This window comes from Acartia tonsa, chromosome 7, assembly GCF_053477335.1.
Source record: "Acartia tonsa isolate MP-2025a chromosome 7, ASM5347733v1, whole genome shotgun sequence".
NCBI classification, from domain to species: Eukaryota; Metazoa; Arthropoda; class Copepoda; order Calanoida; family Acartiidae; genus Acartia; species Acartia tonsa.
Genome location: NC_137266.1, coordinates 31655450 through 31676169, shown reverse-complemented (window position 1 = coordinate 31676169; position 20720 = coordinate 31655450). Strand labels below are relative to the sequence as shown.

The 20720-nt window shown below is 31.8% G+C and overlaps 3 protein-coding genes across 5 annotated transcripts in view; 2 read left to right on the top strand and 1 right to left on the bottom strand.

The window, feature by feature from the left end:
- The window catches only part of LOC145323571 (uncharacterized), a 9491-nt gene extending 8231 nt beyond the window's left edge, over positions 1-1260 (top strand). The window contains exon 9 of the mRNA XM_080165945.1: positions 27-1260. Coding sequence (XP_080022071.1) covers positions 27-302 — 276 coding nt within the window. The 3' untranslated portion in view covers positions 303-1260. The remainder of the gene's footprint in view (positions 1-26) is intronic.
- LOC145323576 (heterogeneous nuclear ribonucleoprotein K-like) overlaps positions 1-12448 on the bottom strand; it is a 156733-nt gene extending 144285 nt beyond the window's left edge. For 2 of the 3 annotated variants that reach the window (XM_080165951.1, XM_080165952.1), the window contains exon 1: positions 12410-12439. The gene's annotated coding sequence lies outside the window, so the exon portion shown is untranslated. Of the gene's footprint in view, positions 1-12409 lie in introns of all 3 variants that reach the window. The other variant, XM_080165953.1, reaches the window with a different exon arrangement.
- Positions 1258-20719, top strand: LOC145323573 (uncharacterized). Its single transcript, XM_080165946.1, has 11 exons — positions 1258-1300; positions 1691-2030; positions 2429-2935; positions 3432-3526; positions 5216-5357; positions 5487-5623; positions 5773-5974; positions 13472-13559; positions 20089-20167; positions 20292-20460; positions 20588-20719. The coding sequence occupies exons 2-11, from the start codon at positions 1697-1699 to the stop codon at positions 20692-20694; spliced, it is 1860 nt and encodes a 619-aa protein (XP_080022072.1). The 5' UTR covers positions 1258-1300; positions 1691-1696; the 3' UTR covers positions 20695-20719.
- Position 20720: the final 1 nt, after the last annotated feature.

Below are 20720 nucleotides of genomic sequence, written 5' to 3'. Positions count from 1 at the left end.
AAAGATATCAGCGTTATTTCATATAGAAAGTGCACGAGAATGTGCGGTTTATTTGTGATGTTTGTGATAAAGAATTTACTTCCTGCCATACCTTAAAACGTCACAAATCTGTGAAACATACAAATGATGCAGCAAAGTTTTACTGTTCCGAAGACGGATGTTCTTATTCTACTCATTCTACGTATAACCTACGTGTACATGTTGAGAAAGTACATCAGGGAATAAAATGGCCATGTGATATGTGTGATTATGTTGGGGGTTATAAGGGTGATCTCAACAGACACAAAAAGATTGCACATTAAAACGAAAATTTAAATGACTTTTTTAAAGAAAAAAAATATATGAGATTTACCTACGTCTTCCACCAATTCAAATGCTTTAAGGAATCATATTTACATTTTCTTATAAAAAGCTGTAATAAACTAATTTCTTTAAAATGTAATATAGGTTTAAAACAATTTAATTCAAGTATCCAAGTGCTGTAAGACGCCTAATTGAGTAGCAGCACAGTAAGCAAAGTACCCAAAACTATTAACATAAACTAACATTTCGCATCCCCTCTGAAACAGAACATAATTTGAGATCTTAATTAGACACATTTTATAAGCTCAGAATAGGTAAGCAACTACTCTATAATTACCTATGACATATTCGTCAATACAGTCGTCATTAAGGACGTAAAAATTATAAAATATTAATATACCTTAATTGAATTTTCACAGCCTCAAGTCATCCTTTTTTCTTTCCTTTTGCTCTTTTTCTTATTTAACGCAGAATGTGTTCCAAAAGTATTGTATCATGCAGAGCTGGATATTTAAAAGCGTAGCCGTTGCCGTAGTCGTGGTCAGAGTTACAGCCACCAACCTAATAGCGATCTTTAAATCATATTAACCAATGCGATCTTTAAATCATATTGGCAACGCGTGGTCGTAGTCGTAGCGTGGTCAACCACGCTAAAAGTGACCACAGTCCGTTAGTTTGGCTAAAGCGTTGCTAAAGCCACAGCCTTGACTACGGCCACGGCTACAGCCACGCCAACGGCTACACATTTAAAGATCCAGCTCTGCATAATGTAAATATTGTGTATTATACTTTATATATCATTTCAAAATTAGTTTTCTCTGTTAGAAATAGAAAGTATTATTTACATTATTTTTTAAAATTAAAAGTTTTGGTAATTTTTTTTGTTAAACCTATCTTATGTATTCATAGTTTTACTTAATTTACATAAATTGCTAAACTAAACTTCCATATTTCAGATTAAAATGAGATTACTATGAAGAAAAGCACTTGAAAAAGGGTTAGTTGCATGAAATGCATTTAAACTTGAATTTAGTGAAACGCATATTTTTTCCTGTTCAATGGTTTAAACTTCATTTATAAGACATATACCCACTTAAAAGAATTTTAATTTTCTACCACATAGTTTAAAAAATACCAAGACTTGAAAATCATATTATTGTGATAAATGAAACTAATATGACTGTCTTGTTTTCACCAAAAAAGTATGATTGCAATATTAGTGGTGTAGTGTAATTGTAACTTATGCTTGCAATCATTTTTCTGAAAATCTGACTTCTCATCACAAATTTGACATTTTCGAACACAAAACAAAAAACACTAAAAGATAATTTCTTATTCTATTATTTTCATACCTACCTATCCTTTATTTATATTTGCTCCATTACAGGTTAAAATGGATTTGGTAAAAAATGAGACAGAAGTTAAATCCGAAATTGCAGATATAGATAAATTAGAAGAAAATCCGAGACTAGTTGAAAACGTTGTTAATGACAGAACTGAAAAACTGGAAGAAGAAAAAAACTTGATAAAAGAACTTATAGACCATGTATCTAACTCAATAAATGAAGCTCATTCCATTTCAATAAAGGCTTTAGAATTGGCTCAACAATTTTCAGTTATTTTAGAAGAAAAGGACTCAACTGGTCACCATTTTTCACAAATTTCAACTCCGTTAAAGCATGCTGTTGAATCATTTGGCTTGTCATTAAAAGCTATCAAATTTGTAGGTAAGGTTTGCCAGCATTATCTTTATTAAATATTTCATACTTAAATAACATATAGTACACACTAGCTGCTTCATCTATAGAGGTCTCTAGGGGCACTTTTACTTTTTGTCTTAAAAATAAATAATAAAAGAAATTTGGGGGAGGAGGGGTTTAATTTTTATGGGAGAATTCTCTTGGAAGTGTAAAGTCACCCTATTATATTATTAATGCTCATGACCTATACTGTAAATGAGAACCATATTGGTCAGGTTAGTGAGATTTAAAGCCACAGACACAAAGTCTGTTAATTTTGTACCTATAAGGAATAAGCTAATGAAACATTTGTAGAGAAATTATAGCAAGCAAATATTACTTTGAATATTATGTAGTCAAAAATAAACGTTGCAATTTTCTTTCAGGGAAAACCTACTTTGGTATTAGTGACATTCCAATAATAGCATTAATTGAAGACACTAATTTAGAGGATGACTTAAAAGAGATTCCTATTAAAAAAGAAAGCGAAATTGATGTTAGTGACTTTATTTACGCTGATTTTGACGAACGTGATGAGGATAGTAATATTTCTTCTTCTCCAGAGAATCTTGCAGACGGAAGTGGTGATTATAAATGTGATAAATGTGATCATACAACTTCTGAGCTAAGGTACCTAAAACAACACATGAAAACGCACATGGCTGGCAAGTTTAAATGCGAACATTGTGAATACACGGCTAATAAACCTTACATGATGAAATCTCATATAAATAAGGTTCATGATATTGACAAGGTTGTGTATCTTTGTGATAGAGAGAACATTGATGTTAAACATTATTTGTGTCACCTCTGCAGTTATTCCAACATTGATGCTAAGAAACTAGAATCTCACACACAGAATAAACATGTTAAGAATAATGAACAAGATAAGGGTAAACTTAAACTTTTAGTTATATTTTACATTTCTCTCAAAAAAAATAATTTCAAATGTAATGAAATAAATAGATTCTTATTCACAGGGACTAAAAATGCCTAGATAACATTTGTTGGAGTAAATTCATATTTACTTAACAGAAAATATTGACATTGGACCAATCATTTCTTCTCTGCCCTGCTCACTTTGGTTTCAATCGTTCTTGTTATCTTATCCTGATGATAAAGTAACAGGATATCTATCTGTACCGAATTAGCTCTCTAACCACTGAACCGATATGGTTCTTCTTTACAGGTTAGATTCTCATAGGTCCTTGGAAGGCTTATAACTAGTTTGGGGGAGGGTACCACTACCCTCCCAAGAGAAATAATCCCTAGAAAGAAAAATTTCTTTTAAAAACTATTATCAAAATATGAAAAGGAAGAGATTATTAAATAGGTACTAGTATTTCAATTATTTTATATACCAAATCACTCCCTATGTTGCCTTTTTAGACTCCTCGTCCGAAGAAGAGATTATGAAAGAAGATGGAAATGTTTATAAATGTACCAGATGTGATTACTCTGCAAGAAGGAAATCTTATCATGAGGCATAATTCAAAAATCTTTAAAGAATATTTAACTTAAATAAAAACAACTTTTTCATAAAATAAGTAGGCAGGCATTACAGCAATTACAGGCTGACAACATTATAATTTCACATAAAAAGAAAAGGGATAGTTGCATGAAGTGCATTTAAACAGTTAAGGTACTTTGAGTAGTGAACTTTAATATGTCTTAGTATGATTTGCCACATAAATTACATGAGAATAGTCTATTTTTTTCCAATATGTATACCCAAAATACCATTATTTTAGAATGATTTGTCGCATAATTCACAAGAGTTATAAAAAAATAAACAGGCGTTCCCCTTGGGGCAAGTTCTCTAAAGTTATTTAAAAACATAAAAAATATCATCCGGTTCTTCATAGGACAGGTTTTCTATAGATACTTAAAAAAAATAAAGAAAACCGTCCGATTTCCTTTCCTTACGATATACACATTATCTCTACAAACCAACTAAGCATACAATATAAACATATCTATAATACAAAGTAGCTTGATGTCTGTCCGTCCGTCCGTCCGTCTGAAGCTTAAGATCTCGGTAACCACTGAACCGATTGGATTCTACTCTTCAGGGTATATACCTATCGGTCCTGTGGCGGTTTCAAGCTATTTTCTTGGGGGGGTGGGACACCCCCAACCCCACAAAAAATGAAAATTTCCTCCCCCCCCCCCAAAAAAAAATTCCTTAGAACACATTAGACTATGAGCAGCACCAGTAGTAATTTTCTTGTAAATACCCCCCCCAAAATATAAAATCTCTAATAAAAAAAATTTGGATCTACTGCAGTTCACGGTAAAATATTGCTGGTTACGAATATTGCCAAAAATCTATGAATTTTAAAGGCTGCTAGCTGCCAAACGGCTGAACCTACAGATCATGCCTGCACACTGTTTTAAGCGGCATAAAAAGGCCTATAAATAATCTGGAATAGCCATAAATCAATAGTGCATGATTATCTTGCAGTGCAGAGAAATGTGCGAAAAAGGCCTATTTTACGCGTTTTTTCTTCAGTGAAGCTTTCCCTGTGCATTATTGGATCTTGGCTATTCCAGATTATTTGTAGGCTTTCTTATACCGCTTAAAATGGTGTGCGGGTATGATTTGTACGTTCAGCCGTTTGGCAGCTAGCAGCCTTTAAAATTCATAGATTTTTGGCAATATTCGTTACCAGCAATATTTTACCGTGAACTGCAGTAGATCCAAAAATTTTTATTACTATATATTTAACTAGCGGCTACGCCCCTAGAGGCCTCTAGGGGCACTTGAGGAGGAGAGAGTCGAATTTAATAATTCAATTTCTTATTTTAGATTTTAAAAGAAAAAGTAAAAAAAAAATTTTTTTTTTTGAGGGGGGTGCCCCCCCCCCTAATTTTTAATTTTAGTTAAAAAATTCAAAAAAAAAAAAACTAAATTTACCCCTGCCAACAGATTTCAGGGGGGGTAATTACCCCCCCCCCCCCCAAGCAAATTTTACCCCCGGGGTAAAAATTTTGGGGGGGGTAAAAAAAATTTGCGGCGCGCTTCGCGCGCCATTTTACCCCCCCCCCCCCAAAAAAAAAGCTTGGACGCCCCTGCTTACCTACCGAATTTACACTTGCTATAATATAATTATTAGAAAAATTCGATGATAAATGATGATAAATATTAAGTTTTCTGAATTATGGTTTACCAGGATCACATGACTGGCGGCTTCAAGTACCTGAAATGTCCCTGGTGTGACACACACTTCAAGTCAAATACAAAGGGAAAGCTGGGAAATCATATTTCAATGGAGCATGGAATTCAGAAGTTAAATGATAAATGGATTTGTCCAGGTATAACAATTAAGTTAATGGTTGATTTATAACGCCAAGAATTAAGTGAATACCTGATCTCAACTAATTTTTATAAATTCAAGCGACTTTTTTATTGGATTTATATTATTTTTTTATTATTATTTTAAGATTGCAGCGTTGAGTCAGTAAGATTAAGATACCTGTTGCACCATCTTGCTAAGTCTCATGATATTGGAACAATGTTACATTGTCAACAGTGCAGCTACTCTTCATTTGACCGTCAGAATCTTATCAATCATTCTAAGGTATTATTTTTTACTGAAGAAATTAGTTTTGAATATAGGAATTTTAAATATAAATATGAGTTTTTACATGGATGTTTATGGATCATATTAAAGCCTTTTGATTTTCTTTAGAACCAACTAGTTCAAAACCTAAATGATCTTGTTTTAAGGATCACAATGAAGCAAGTTTTCCTTGTCCACAGTGTACCCATCTAGCCAAATCTAAACTGCGCCTTACCAAGCATATCTATGACACACACAAGAAGTCAGAAAGAACAAATATAAAACGTCCGAAGCCAAATGTGAGACCTGTTTGTGATATTTGTGGTGCCTCATTTTCTAATACTACCAGTTTAAGTACACATATTAAAGGTAAGACACTAATTTGTTGCAATTTATAATCCGCCTTTTTATATATTAATATATGCATGAACAAGGATGACAACATCCAAAAGCGAAGCACTGAAACGGTAGGACAAACTGACATTAACAGTTGTATAGTGTCAGAACTGGGGTATTCCTGTCCAGTTTTTTGTTTAGGAATGAATATTTCTTACCCGAGGGAATAAATGATGGACCGATAGGTCATCATTTATTCCCTCGGGTAAGAAATATTCATTCCTAAACAAAAAACTGGACAGGAATATCATTCTCATTTAAACAAAAAACTCATTTTTTTATGCTAAAATGTGGTTTAATTTTGGTTTTTAATTTTCATTTATTTCCCGGCTATGATCATTTATATCTCTGATATCAAGTTTCTTTTAATAATTAATAAAAATTCTAAAATCTTCCAAAAAAATTAAAAATCTTCTAAAAATGACTACCTCCGGGAAATAAATGAATATTTACATCCACTATTTAAGGGGTTGTTTATATGGGAATGAATAATCAGAATTTAAATGTATAAGCGTCGAAGCAAAATTTTAAGTTAATTTGTTGAAAAACTGCTTAATGCAGAATGATGTTTATTGAATACTTACATTTTTAGGACTTGATTATAGACTCGCTTCGCTTATAATATTGTACTTTGTTGTCCTGGGAATCAGTATACCAAAAATCAGATCAATCGGATTATTAGATCACATAGAAATTTGTTGTTAAAAAAGTAAAAAAAACAACATTTTTAAAAAGGGACGTACGGACATTCTGGAAATGATTATAGAGTTGCTACGCTTTCTAAATCGTACCTAACTACTACCATGCAAAGTTTGAAATCAATTGGATAATTCTAACATTACCAAAAAAGTTATTCGTTACGGACGGACGGACCGACCCTAATTATAGAAAAGCTTCGCTTTTAATAACATTTGTTTGTCGTATCTTTCCCGTTTCAGTGTACAGTATATTGTATAATGCTTTTTAAAAGAGAATATATTCGGCGGCTTAAATGTGCAAAATTTTATGTGTATAACTAAACCACCCATGCACATAATGCCATAGAGAAAATGTATTTTTTTTTAGCAGCTATATAAGAAAGCAAATATTTCCTATACTAATAGGATATTTGGGTAAAAACAATGATCGCATTTTGACTGATAACTGTTTTAATTTTTAAAAGCAAAGCCTTTTCATAATTAGGGTCGGTCCGTCCGTAACGGTTAGCTCTTTTCGTTGGTTTAGGCATAATATAAATGTCCTATCAATTTCAAACTTTGCATGATAATTCCTTTAACAGTTAGGTACAATTTAGAAAGCGTAACAATCCATAATCGTTACCAGAATGCCCGTAGGTTTATTCAAATCATGTTGATTTTTAAATTTTTTGTCATATTTTTTTTAAAGTGATATAATTATCCTATATATCTGATTTTTTATTATGATCTCTATAATATTAATCATTTTCAAAAAATGTATTTAAGAGTTTTGCAACAAAGGGATAGTTCTACGAAGTGTATTTAAAGAGTTAAGGTACTTAGAGTAGTGAACTTTTATATGTCTTAGTAGAATATTTGATTTGATTGTTATAATTCCATGCGGACCAAGAGGTCCATTAAAGGAATATCATATTGTCTCAGGAATCAAGTGTCTATTAACAAAATTTTTAACTTTTAAAAGCGTCATTTTCACTGGATTCAAGCATCAATTGTAAGTGTTTTTAGTTTTTCTTTAAATTGTTTAACATTTTCACACATTTTCACTTCTGTTGGTAGAGAGTTCCAAAAGTTGATTATTCTGTTAGAGAAAAAGTTTTTTCTCAGTTCTGTTTTTGATTTTTGTGTTTTAAGATTGTATTGACAGGAAGATAAACGGGTAACTCTGTTATTTTGATCAACTAGATGAAACCATGTATTTTTATCAACGTCAGAAAATCCTCTAATGATCTTAAATGCAAGGGTGAGATCTGCCTTTATTCGTCTGACTCTCAATGTTTCTAGGTTAAGCTTTTTAAGCTTTTCTTCATAGGTCAATCCTTCTAATCCCTGGACGAGGTTGACAGCCTTTTTTTGCACATTTTCAAGTTTGTCAATATCAGCTAGATTAGATGGATTCCAGGCAGGTGAGGCATACTCTAAGTGGCAACGAACATATTGTTTATAAATGTTAACAAATATTTTATGGTCTCTGTATAAAAATGATTTCTGTACCTGATACAGTGCATGTATACCTCTGTTGGCAGCTAGTTTACACTGTTCGCTGGGCTTCAAGTCTGGAGAAATGTAAACACCTAGGTCTCGTTCTACACATGTTTCCTTGAGAGATGTGTCAGACATTTTGTAACTAAATTTTGGATTGTTATTCCCAAAATGGATTACAGAGCACTTTTCAACATTAAATGACATGCCCCATTTTTTGGACCAGCAAAGGAGGTTGTCTAGGCAAAGTTGGAGGTCTTCGGCGTCTTTTAGGTCTAGTATTTTGGTACAAACTTTGGTATCATCAGCGAATTTGTTAACTAGCTGTCTGTTAATACAAAAATCAATGTCATTGATGAATATAATAAAGGCAACTGGTCCTAGAACTGACCCTTGAGGGACTCCAGATAAAACTGCTATCCAATCTGAAAATTGTCCATTAATCACTGTTCTTTGTTTTCTGTCTGTTAACCAGTCCCCAATCCATTTTAATAAGCAACCTTCTATTCCATGAGCTTTCAGTTTGATGAGGAGTTTGTTTATGGGTACTTTATCGAATGCCTTTGAAAAATCAAGGTAGATAGCATCAACACTGTTTCCTTCATCTACAGTTTTTGAAACATATTCAAAAAATTCTAAAAGGTTTGTTACAGTTGACTTGTTCCTGATAAAACCATGTTGTGTTGATTTCAAAAGAAGGTTCGTTAAAAGATGATCCACAATATTATCTTTAAAAATAGCCTCGAGAATTTTGCATGGGATGGATGTCAGTGATATTGGTCTGTAATTCTCAACATTACCTTTAGAGCCTTTTTTGTGGATTGGGGTGACATTTGCTAGCTTCCAGTCGCTAGGAACTTTGCCTGTTCTTATAGAATTATCATAGATTATCGCCAATCCTAAAGATAAGCTATTTGAAGTAGTTTGACAGAGATACCATCAGGACCAGGGGAAGAATTAACTTTCAGCTTCTTTATCTTTTCAATAATTTTGCTTTGTGTTATAACAACAGTTTCAAGTTTGATATTGCTTGAGATATGACAGTTTGGGGCTGGTTCATTTGTTTCTTTTGTAAAAACTGTTCCAAAATATTGATTAAGGAGGTTGGCCATTTTTTTGTTATCTGTGATTGTTTCGCCATTTTTCTTAATGGGACCAACTGGAAATTTGATTTTAGTTTTGCTTCTTATGTAGGCATGAAATTTTTTTACATTTGAACCATTAGCAGAGAGTTTTTTTTCATAATTCTTTTTTGCTTTTCTAACAGCATTTTTGCACTTTTTTTCGGCTAATCTTAGTCTGTTTACATTATCTTCGGATCTATTAGTTTTGACAAGTTTAAAAAGTCTTTTTTTGTAATTTATAAGATTCTTTACCTTTTTGTCCATCCAAACACAGTTATTTTGTCTGCTTCTTTTTTTCTTGGGCACATACTTGTCAACTCCTTCGTTGATTATTTGTTTAAAACACAGCCATTGGGATTCTACATCTTTTCCAGAAAGACAATTGTTCCAATTAACATTATCAAAATGCTTCTGGAGACCTTCAGTATCACAGTTCTGCCAGTCTGGAAACAAGGTTTCATTTTCAGATATTTTTGCTTTGTATAACATTTCTACCTCAATTATACAATGATCACTATTGCCTAGGTTGCCCAGACTTTCCACCGAGATAATGTTTTCAGGGTCATTAGTAAGAAGAAGATCTAAAGTGTTACCTTTAACATGTGTTGGGAAATCAATCATTTGTTCCAGTCCTTTGTTGACAAAGGTTTCAAAAAAAGGTGAGGATTTTCTGTCGCAGGTTCCATTTGTCCAGTTATTGCCAGGTAGGTTGAAATCTCCAATCAGAGTTGAGTTATCAGACACATCATTTATTAATTCTAAAAGCAGCTCATTATTGGTTTCTTTGGAATTTGGAGATCTATATATAACTGTAAATGTATGATTTTTATCACTTGAACTCTCCTTAGATAAAACTTTAAATTGACAAAATTGAATAAAATTTTTGTTAACTGGAACAGGTTCTATTACAATGCCAGGTTTGGAGTAAACAAGAATACCTCCTCCAATACCATTTACTGTGTCCTTTCTGTCAATACGAAGTTCCTGTTCTAAATTGTAGCCAGTAATATTAAGGGTAGAATTATTGATTGTTTCATTGAGCCATGTTTCACATATAAAAACAAGATCAGGGTCACGTTCATTTAATAAAAGTTCAAGATCACATAGTTTAGATATTAGACTCCTTGCATTAAGATAAATATATTTTAATGTTTCTAATCCTTCTTTTTTACATGGTCCTGGGGGCTTTGAGACTCTGTCCTGTCCCTTTTCCGAAGGTTTGGTGTGGATTGATCCTCGTCCAGGTTGAGGGTTTGGATTTGGGAAACAGGGGGGAAGTCCTCGTCCACCTCCTCCTCCTCGCTGGTCTCCTCCTCTCCGTTCATTGGTAGTATCACTGAGCTGTTCATGAATCCTTGTGTGGTGGTGGTTTGTTCTGTATCTTGATGGGGAATTTCTCTCTGATTGGCCACATCCTCTCCCCCGACCCCTTCCCCTGCCCCTTGGCCCTAGGGGTGGAGCAACATTTTCTGGCTTTTGTTTCCGTGATTTTATTAGCGTTTTTTCGCCTTTCATGCCCACCAGCCTCCATTCCCAGTTTAAACTTTCCTCCATTTCCATGTTTTCATTCAATTCCATGGCCTTTTCTCTAAGTTTTTTTTCTTCATCTCTTTGTAAAGGTGTGAGATCAGGTATGATACTGACGTTGGATTCCATTTCAGCTAGTTTGTAAGCATTTGAGAGAACTTTGTTTCTTCTATCTGTGCTTCGAAAACCAACTAAAAGTGGTCTAGTGCTCATATCTTCACTATTGTTGCTTTTTAGTCTGAAGACAAACTTGATATCATTACTGGTACATGGACATTGAATTGATTTAAAAAGTTGAATTGCTTGTACAATGTCCCATTCCTTTTTTTCAAAACCAGTGTCAAGGGTATTTGGTGGTTCTTCAAACTGGTGTAGGATTACATTATATTCTTTCTTTTTCCTCTCCTTTAACTCCTCACTGAACTTTGCTACGCTGTTATTAACAATCACGTCCTTGTCAATATTCTCAACTTTTTTCTTTAAGCTTGTAATACTGTTTTTGTTATCAGCAATAGCATTTGTATTTTTAGTTATCCTCTCATCCAGTAGTTGTTGATTGCGGTTTAGTGCTTGTATCTGTTTTTGAAGTTTCATTGATAAAGTGCGACAACGTTCACAGGTCCATGTCATGCCAGGCTGTTCAGCTAATGCCTTTAGGTGTTGCACACTAACTTTAACACATTTTGGATGTGCCCAGAGTTTGCAAAAATTACATTGGACTCCTCCTGTCTTTCTGGCAACAGTTTCATTGCACACTAGGCAGGGATCTTTTACTTTTTCCGCTGCCATCCTAATACAAGTTAAAGTACTCTTTTTTTTTCCCCTAAGACGAAGGTTTACTAAAAACCTTATAAGGGTGGCCCTGCAAAGGTGTCCTTGAAAAATTGAGTACAACAAAATCACATTTAATTTCAAATCACAATATAAGAAACACTAAAGCATCCTTTTTTTGTTTTTTTTATTTTTTTTGTTTTTTGTTTTCTTTTGTTGCTTTTTATTTTTTTTTTTGTTTTTTTTGTTTTTTTGTTTGTTTTTTTTGTTTTTTTTTGTTGTTTTTTTTGTTTTTTTTTTTTGTTTTTTTTTCCTTTCCTTTTCTTTTCTTTTCTTTTTCTTTTTCTTTTCTTTTTTTTATCTTTTTTTTATGGATGCACAAACATATACAAAATAATCTCAAAGCTAATTAGGTATCAATACAAAGTATAAAATGAAAATTCAATTTAAAAATGTTGGTTATCAAATATTTGTTATCAAGTTTTAAAGGTTATCAGTTTAGGTATTAAGTTTTTCAAAAAAAGGATATCTGAGCTATCCAGAGGGCTCCCGGGCTATTAAAGCTTCCCAGACGCTTTCACATAACTTTTAAAATTAAATAATGTCTTTGTGGCGCCAGGCTGTATAGCCTCCTGGCTCAACGCATCACAAATTTGCCAACAGAATAAAAATGTGTATCACTCAGCTAATCTAATCTGAACCTCTCATTTTTGCCTGGCCCATACATTTTAATCACAAGGTAAAATAGCACTTTTTATCAGGTTCGGGGCTTACGGCTTCTGAAAAATGGAGAGGCTTGATCCACCTCTCTTGTAGAAGTGAATCAAGCAATATTAGCTTGGTCGTTTTAGGCATTGGATAGATATGATTATATGTTAAAGAATTTTTAACATTGACCAGACCAAACTTTTTTTTATTTGACAATATCTAATAAAGTTAAAGTGATTTGCCACATTACATGAGAATGGTCTATTTTTTTCAAATATGTATAGCCAAAACACCAATATCAGAGAACCTTTTTCACATATTTCACAAGAGTTATAAAAAAATTGAACAGGGGTTCCCCTTGGGACAAGTTACTTAAAAAACATAAAAAATAACGTTCGGTTCATTATAATACAGGTTCTCTATAGATTCTTTTTAAAAAAATGAAGAAAACCGTCTGGTTTACTTACAATATACACATTATCTCACGCGGAAATACCAACTAACCATACAACATATATATATATATATATATATATAAGACCATTCTCATGTAATTTATGTTGCAAATCACTAACATTTTTAGATATTGTCAAATAAAAAAAGTTCGGTCAGGTCAATATTAAAATTCTTTATCACAATCATATCTATCCAAAGCCTAATATATTCTACTAAGACAAATAAAAAGATCACTACTCTAAGTACTATACTAAATATTTTATTGGTCATTCTTTGTTGTTATGTGTATTTTGTTGTATAAAAAGTTTGAAGTTCTATTAACTAGTAAATGCTATCTAAAGTTGTATTTATGACAAAAAAGTTTTTGCCATATATAACATGCAACGAAGTTGAAAATAAAAATAAAAAGACTTATTTTTTAAGGAAAATCCCTGATCAAATCTTTTAATTTTAATCAATAACTTTATATTATGCACTACTACATTATTTAAAATAGAAAAAACTTACAGTTCACTATTTTTTTAAAATGCACTTCGTGAAACTATCCCTTTACTTATAATTTTTTAAACTTAAACATATTCTGTTTATTCAGCTCTTACACTCTACAAGTTATTGTTCATTTGTCCTCCCGTTTCAGAGCCTCGCTTTCATAAATGTTGTCATTCTTGTTTCTAGAATATAGGTTATGGGCATGTTTTGATTTTTAGGTATGCATACAAATGAGAGAGTTCAGTGCGAGCAATGTGATTATGTAACACACAATCAAATCAATCTTTATAACCATGTCAAAACAAGGAAACACTTATTGTAAATGTTATTAAAGAGTTGCTTCATAAATAGTTACTAAAATATTATTTACTCTCTTTTCAGAATATCTGTTTGTCAGTCCGTAAATCTATGGGAAAAAAAGATTTACTAAGCTTCTATTTTTCTTGTCAACATTACCATCATTATTGTAGCGGACGGCTCACCTTGGCTTTTGTGGGCTCCGTTCACTAGGTCTTGTTAATTTTATCCTTTACTGTGGGCTGATCATTTTATTTTTATCAGCTTTTTTATGTTTGTAGTCTGGAAATATGAGAGCAGTTTTATACACACGGTAATCCGGTTACAAATAGCCTACAATAAAAAAGATAATATTAGTTATAGGTTATGTACAATACATTTTACTAGAGGGTGACCAAATTGCACTTATAAAAGAAAGATAAAATGATAAAAAAGAAATAAAAGCTAAAATACAATGATAAAAGCAAGTTAAAGTTAATTAATGATTTGAGAAGCCTCACATTATTGTGATCAACAAAGAATTCACTATGGTCTGTTGCACTTGTTTGTCTAGGAATATGAGCAAAAATTACTTACATGGCTCCATCAGATTGAAGTTTGATTCCAAGTTTGAATAGTACAGATCAATATCCCCAAGTGGCCACAGTTATGGAATCTCAACGACAAAGATTTTTTTATCCAATCTTGACAAGTGAGGTATTTTTGGAAAGAGGAATATATATAGAAAACGCCTATGAAAATTAGAAAATCCGCAGAAATCACATTTGCAAGTTATTTGCAAAAATCTGCAATGCTAATTTGCAAAATTAATTTCATGCCTTAAATGACTTATTTAGAAAAAATCTTTTTATGAAATGTGTTTATTTATAAGTTTAGAACATACTTAGGGCAAAAAAAATTTCTTTAGTGTTCCTTTTTTCACCTTATATATGAAAAAAGCAGTTTCTCACATTTTATGATAAAAAAAGGTATAGGAACAAAAAATATGATTTTTCTTGATGTAAACACAATAATTGGCATAAAATCTATCATCCTAAATGTAAAAATCAGATATAGAATCCTTTTTTAGAGCTAATATAGTGCAAAAAGTAACCAAGACATTTTTGCAAAGTATGAAAATCTGAAGAAAATAGTTCTTTTTGCTTTTGATATACATATCAGATAAATGTATATAAAATTAGTGATTAAAAACTATAAAACATGTTATAAGTTTTTTCAACACTGTCATTGATTAAATTGCACTTTTAGGTTTAAGAATTACTGAAGTAGTGCATAAAAACTCTTTTTATGATGTAATTAAACAAAATAAATGCCAAAAAACCAACTACAAAATGGTCTACTGCATTATAAAAAACGCCTAATTGTTGATTTGAATTTATTTTGTTTAATAACTTAATAAAAAGAGTTTTTATGTGCTACTTTGGTAATAAGTAAACCTAAAAGTGCATTTTAATCAATGATAGGGTTGAAAAAGTTATAACTTGTTTTATAGTTTTTGATCACTAATTTTATATACATTTATCTGATATGTATATCAAAATCAAAAAGAACTATTTTCTTCAGATTTTCATGCTTTGCAAAAATGTCTTGGTTACTTTTTGCACTATTTTTGCTCTAAAGAGGATTCTATATCTGATTTTTACATTTAGGATGATAGATATTATGCCAATTATTGTGTTTACAACAAGAAAAAACATATTTTTTGTTCCTATACCTTTTTTTTATCATAAAATGTGAGAAACTGCTTTTTTCATATATAAGGTGAAAAAAGTAACACTAAAGAATTTTTTTTTGCCTTAAGTATGTTCTAAACTTATAGATAAACACATTTCATAAAAAGATTTCTTTTTAAATAAGTCATTTAAGGCATGAAATTAATTTTGCAAATTAACATTGCAGATTTTTGCAAATAACTTGCAAATATGATTTCTGCGGATTTTCTAATTTTCATAGGCGTTTTCTATATATATTCCTCTTTCCAAAAATACCTCACTTGTCAAGATTGGATAAAAAAATCTTTGTCGTCAAGATTCCATAACTGTGTGGCGTTGTTTGGGTTGGTGAAGGTTCCTTGTTAACAATCTTTTTTTTAGTAATCTTGTTCTTGATCTCATTAGGTTTTAATTTAGCTGATCTTGTATCTCCTACAAAGAAAACAATTGTAAGAGTCATTCAAGTTAAACTTCTTTATTGTAAGTAGATTCTAAATATCATCGTTGAATATTTAATTAAATCTTTAAAACAAATAAAGGCCTTAGTAATAGAAAAGAGTATAATATTCTATACCTTTTTTATAGTGTGTTAAGCTGCCCCTTTACAGGCAGGGCACACTTTAGCTTGTTGTCCGCTTAAACAGAGCTTGTTTTCCGCTGCTAGGCTTGAATGTCAGCTTGGGTCTTACTGGATTTAGGGGTCTTTCCGGCTTTAGGGGTCTTTTTAGTCCATACAGGATTTCAGCTACTGATTTGAACAACCACCTAAAAAGAAATAGCATTATATGTATAATACCCCGATCCCCAGCCAAAATATGGTTGATTTATGCATAAAAATGACCCATGCAAAATATTTTTTCTGTAATGCAAAAATTGCAACGGTACAAGCACTGCAAAGTTTTTAAAATCTGCAAAAAAAACCCTGTTTTTATGGCTTTTTTGGGGCTTTTGTACCATCCCAATTTTAAATATTTTTACAAAATTTCAATTCAAGTGTGTTGATATATACCTGAAATTTAACAAAAAAAAATGGGGGCAGTCTCAATTAAAACATATGAAGGTGTAGCAAGTAATCTTCCAAATACAAAATTGTCAAATTGCATACATATTTAATAGGGTTGGGCTGGATACTTTTTTTGACAGATATTGGATATCTGGCTGATTTATAATGCCGGATATCCGGCATCTGGCCAGATATCTAGCAAATATCCGGTAATTTGGCCGGATATCTGGTATCCAGCTAAAATAGTATCCGTCCTACCTCTATTATATAAGTATGAAATTTGTTTGATACACAAAACTATCCCTTCTGTAGATTAAACTAAGTGGTTGAAACATTTATAAACTTAACTCAACCAATCAAAATTCAATAAAATTCCCAAAAGTTGTTAACCTAATAAATTAGAAAAACAATTATAAAACTTTGGGGACAAGTGAAATAAACAGTCCAATTTCCCCTCCCTCTCTGAATTATACCAGAGTGTACCAAAAGTCTAATAATAACTAGGGAGGCTGAGCACAATGGGCTGTTAATTACACTAGTCCCAGAAGTTTTTAAAACTTTTTCATTTGTTTGCTCAACAACTTTTTAGATTGTTTGAAATTTTAATTGGTTTAATAAGACGTTCCAACCACCTATTGTAATCAACAGAAAGGGTAAGTTTGTGTATAATCATGGGGTATACACGTCCATTTATCAGCCATTGTCTTCTCTATCTAGATCCCTGTACCCAAAGTCTTATAATAACTGGAACACTTTCATTTTTATTACATAACAAGAAATAACATGTTATTCAAGAATCTAAAGGGATAAGACAATGTCTAATAAATTGATGTACATCCCCAATAATGATAAAAAAAATTATCCCTTCTGTAGATTAAAACTAGAAGTTGAAACTTTTAAACACTCAACTTTATAAATCAACCAAATAAAATTTACTTAATTTCACCATTGTTTTAACCCAAATGTAAGAAAACACCATTATAACACTTTGGGGACTAATTTAATAAACAGCTCAATGTCCCCTCTCTCCCTGAACTATACAAGAGTGTATCACAAGTCTAATAATAACTAGGGAGAGAGAGGTAATTGGGCTGTTTAATACACTAGTCCCGGAAGGTTTATAATAACATTTTTTTTGTTTCTTGGCTCAACAACTTTGGAGACTTTTATTGAATTTTAATTGATTGGTTCATTAGGTTTAGAGATTAAACGTTTCAACCACTATGTAATCAACAAAAAAAGGGTCAGTTTGTGTATCATCATGGGATATACAAATAAATTTATCAGCCATTGTCTTATCCCTCTAGATCCCTGTACCCAAAGTCTTATAATAACTTGAACACTTTCATTTTTATTACATAACAAGAAATAACATGTTACTGAAGGATCTAAGGGATAAGACTATGACTAATGAATTAATGTACATACATCCCCATTAATAATACACAAAATTAACCCTTCTGTAGATTAAAATTAGCGGTAGAAACGATTGAACACTCAAATTAATAAACCAATCCATCAAAATTTATTAAAAGTCCCAAAAGTTATTAAGTCAATGAATAAAAAAAGGTTATTTTCAAACTTTTGGGACTAGTGTATTAAACGGCCTATTTTGTCCCATCTATTTCTGATACTTATCAAATGCAAATCTTTTCTATAATATGAGTCTGAACGAACTCCGTAAAGGTTAGCTCTTTTATTTAATCTAAGCAAGTTGAAATTTTTGATTGAAAACTTTGGTTGATGATTCCTGTAACAATAAGGGTTTAGAAAGTGTAGCAACTCTGCAATTGGTACTTCTGCTTTATAGCTTTCGTTTTTATATATTGAAGACGTAAGTTTAATGCAAATTATTGCCAGTTTCCCAAGTGCCAAGTCGAGCACATACCCCCCCCCCCCCCCATCTTCCGACCTTAAAAAAAGGAAGGGATACTTTCTAATTTGTTTCTTAATTATATAAGGTCAGGTTAGGATAGTTTATATTGGGTACCAGGGACCCTTGCAAGTTAATATAAGGAGGGAGGGGTTTATAAATCAGCCAGATATCCAGTATCCGTCAAAAAAAGTATCCGGCCCAACCCTATTATATATGTATGCAATTTGACAATTTTGTATTTGGAAGATTACTTGCTACACCTTCATATGTTTTAATTGAGACTGCCCCCATTTTTTTTGTTAAATTTCAGGTATATATCAACACACTTGAATTGAAATTTTGTAAAAATATTTAAAATTGGGATGGTACAAAAGCCCCAAAAAAGCCATAAAAACAGGGTTTTTTGCAGATTTTAAAAACTTTGCTGTGCTTGTACCGTTGCAATTTTTGCATTACAGAAAAAATATTTTGCATGGGACATTTTTATGCCTAAATCAACCATATTTTGGCTGGGGGCAAAAATTTTAACAAATTTTTCGAATCCGGGACGGGGTAATGTATAAAGCTACATCTAGTGGTTGGGTAATGTAGGTTTGACTTAAGAATAACATTTGATATAATTCATATGAGCTCGTATTTAATGTAGGTTTGACTTTAGAATAGCATTTGATAATCGTTCGATAAATTGTAGGTTTGACTTTAGTATAGCATTTGATATTCATTTTGATACACTGTAGTTTGACTTTAGTATAGCATTTAATGCTCGTTTCTATAACTAAATTTACCTCAAGATGGTTAAAAAATTAATAATATAAAATGACTTACCTATTATGGCCACCCTTATAATTAAATATTACTTATGGATTCATTTACTTTACTTCTGAAAATATAAAATGAATTTAATTTGCTTTGCTTTCTTAATTTTGATTTTAAGTGCATTTTTTAACAATATATCCTATTTACAATTACATAAAAAGTTCATTTGCCAAACTGTTATTTACGAGCTTTTTCAAGTCAATTTTTCATAGAGGAACTAGTAAAGAGAAGAATAGGTTTTAAGGAATAAAATGTAGACAATCCTTTAAAGAGAAACTAATTAAGAGAAGTTGTAGATTTAAGAAATAAAATGTATATATTTGAACTATTTGGGTGGCTATGTAAAGTAGATTGAAGGCATTCTGTAGACTGTATTTTGAGTTTTTCTGTCTTACACTTTCACAAGTTCTCCTCTTAGTCGTTACTTGAAGACAGTGTGCCTACACACACAAGTTGGTTAAAACCATATGCCTTATCTTCATATCTTTTCTCCATGGTCTCAAAGTAAATCAGTCTCTCAACTAGCTTCGCGCCTTATCTTGAATCTTCGCCCCTTTTATTCATCTTAGTAATCTCGAAGGCAGTGTGCCTACACACACAAGTTGGTTAAAACCACATGCCTTATCTTCAAATCGTTACTCCATGGTTTCAGTGTTAAGCTCTCAACTGTGCCAAGGGTCTCCTAAAGAGTCACAATCAATATTTGTCCATTACAACTATGGAGCATAATAAAGTAAATAGGTACATAACATTAATGGCAGTCTTTTGCTTTTATCAACTTTTAAGTCGCTAATATATTTTTATCTATTTCTACATCGTTGGTGTTTTTGTCAGATTTAATTTGTTGTTGTAGATATTAGTATCAAAAATTAGATCCAAAGAGCATCCAGTATACAACTTACTTTGTCGGTCGATCTATTGGTCATGGAAAAAAAAGACTTATATTTATAAAAAAAAATTAACAAATCGGAATGGTTTTAGGCTATTTTAATATATTTAATCCGTGATATGGGTTAAAGCTATTTTTCTGAATTCTTAACCTATAGAGCCCAGATCTAGATAGTAACAAATAAATTATTAGTAGTTCCAAATCTAAAGAATTTAGAATCCAATAAGTTTTATATTGTGCAGACATTCTGAGAACAAATTTTTCTGTGACCAATGCGAGTATAGTACAAATACAAGACCCAAATTTGATTACCACGTCAAGGAACTTATGTTTTAAAACAAAATATAACTTCTTAATTGAGTAACTAGTTAACAAATGATTTATTTTAGATTTAAATTATTTACTTATTTATCATAATATAACATAGGTATTTATTTTGATATAGAGTATACACCATAAAATCAGATATTTTTGTGATGAATGTGACAAGGATTTTGTTGCTGAAACATCACTCAAGAGACACAAAGAAGTGAAGCACAGCAATGCCGCGGCTAAGTTTGGATGTACAGAGGGAGGATGTGAGTACACCACTCATTCTTCATATAATCTCAGGAATAGATTTTAGCTCAATTAATTAATACTATGAAATTAACCTAACTTCGCCAATAGAATAGATTGCAACTTTTTTTTACACTTGTATTACAATTTTATACTTAAGTTTAAATCTACATTGTCCCAGGATGCACGTAGAAAGAGTTCACAAAGGAATAAGATGGCCATGTGATTTGTGTGATTATGTTGGTGGTTACAAGGGTGACCTTACTAGACACAAAAAGATTGCTCATTAATATTGTAATACCTTGTTGCCTTTTCT

What these genes read in the sequence shown, in the direction of transcription:
- LOC145323573 (XM_080165946.1), top strand. Translation starts at nt 1,697, where the DNA reads ATGGATTTGGTAAAAAATGAGACAGAAGTTAAATCCGAAATTGCAGAT. An exon ending in AAAAGCTATCAAATTTGTAG is followed by an intron (nt 2,031 to 2,428) that starts GTAAGGTTTGCC and finishes ATTTTCTTTCAG; the next exon opens with GGAAAACCTACTTTGGTATT. An exon ending in TATAACCATGTCAAAACAAG is followed by an intron (nt 13,560 to 20,088) that starts GAAACACTTATT and finishes TATATTGTGCAG; the next exon opens with ACATTCTGAGAACAAATTTT.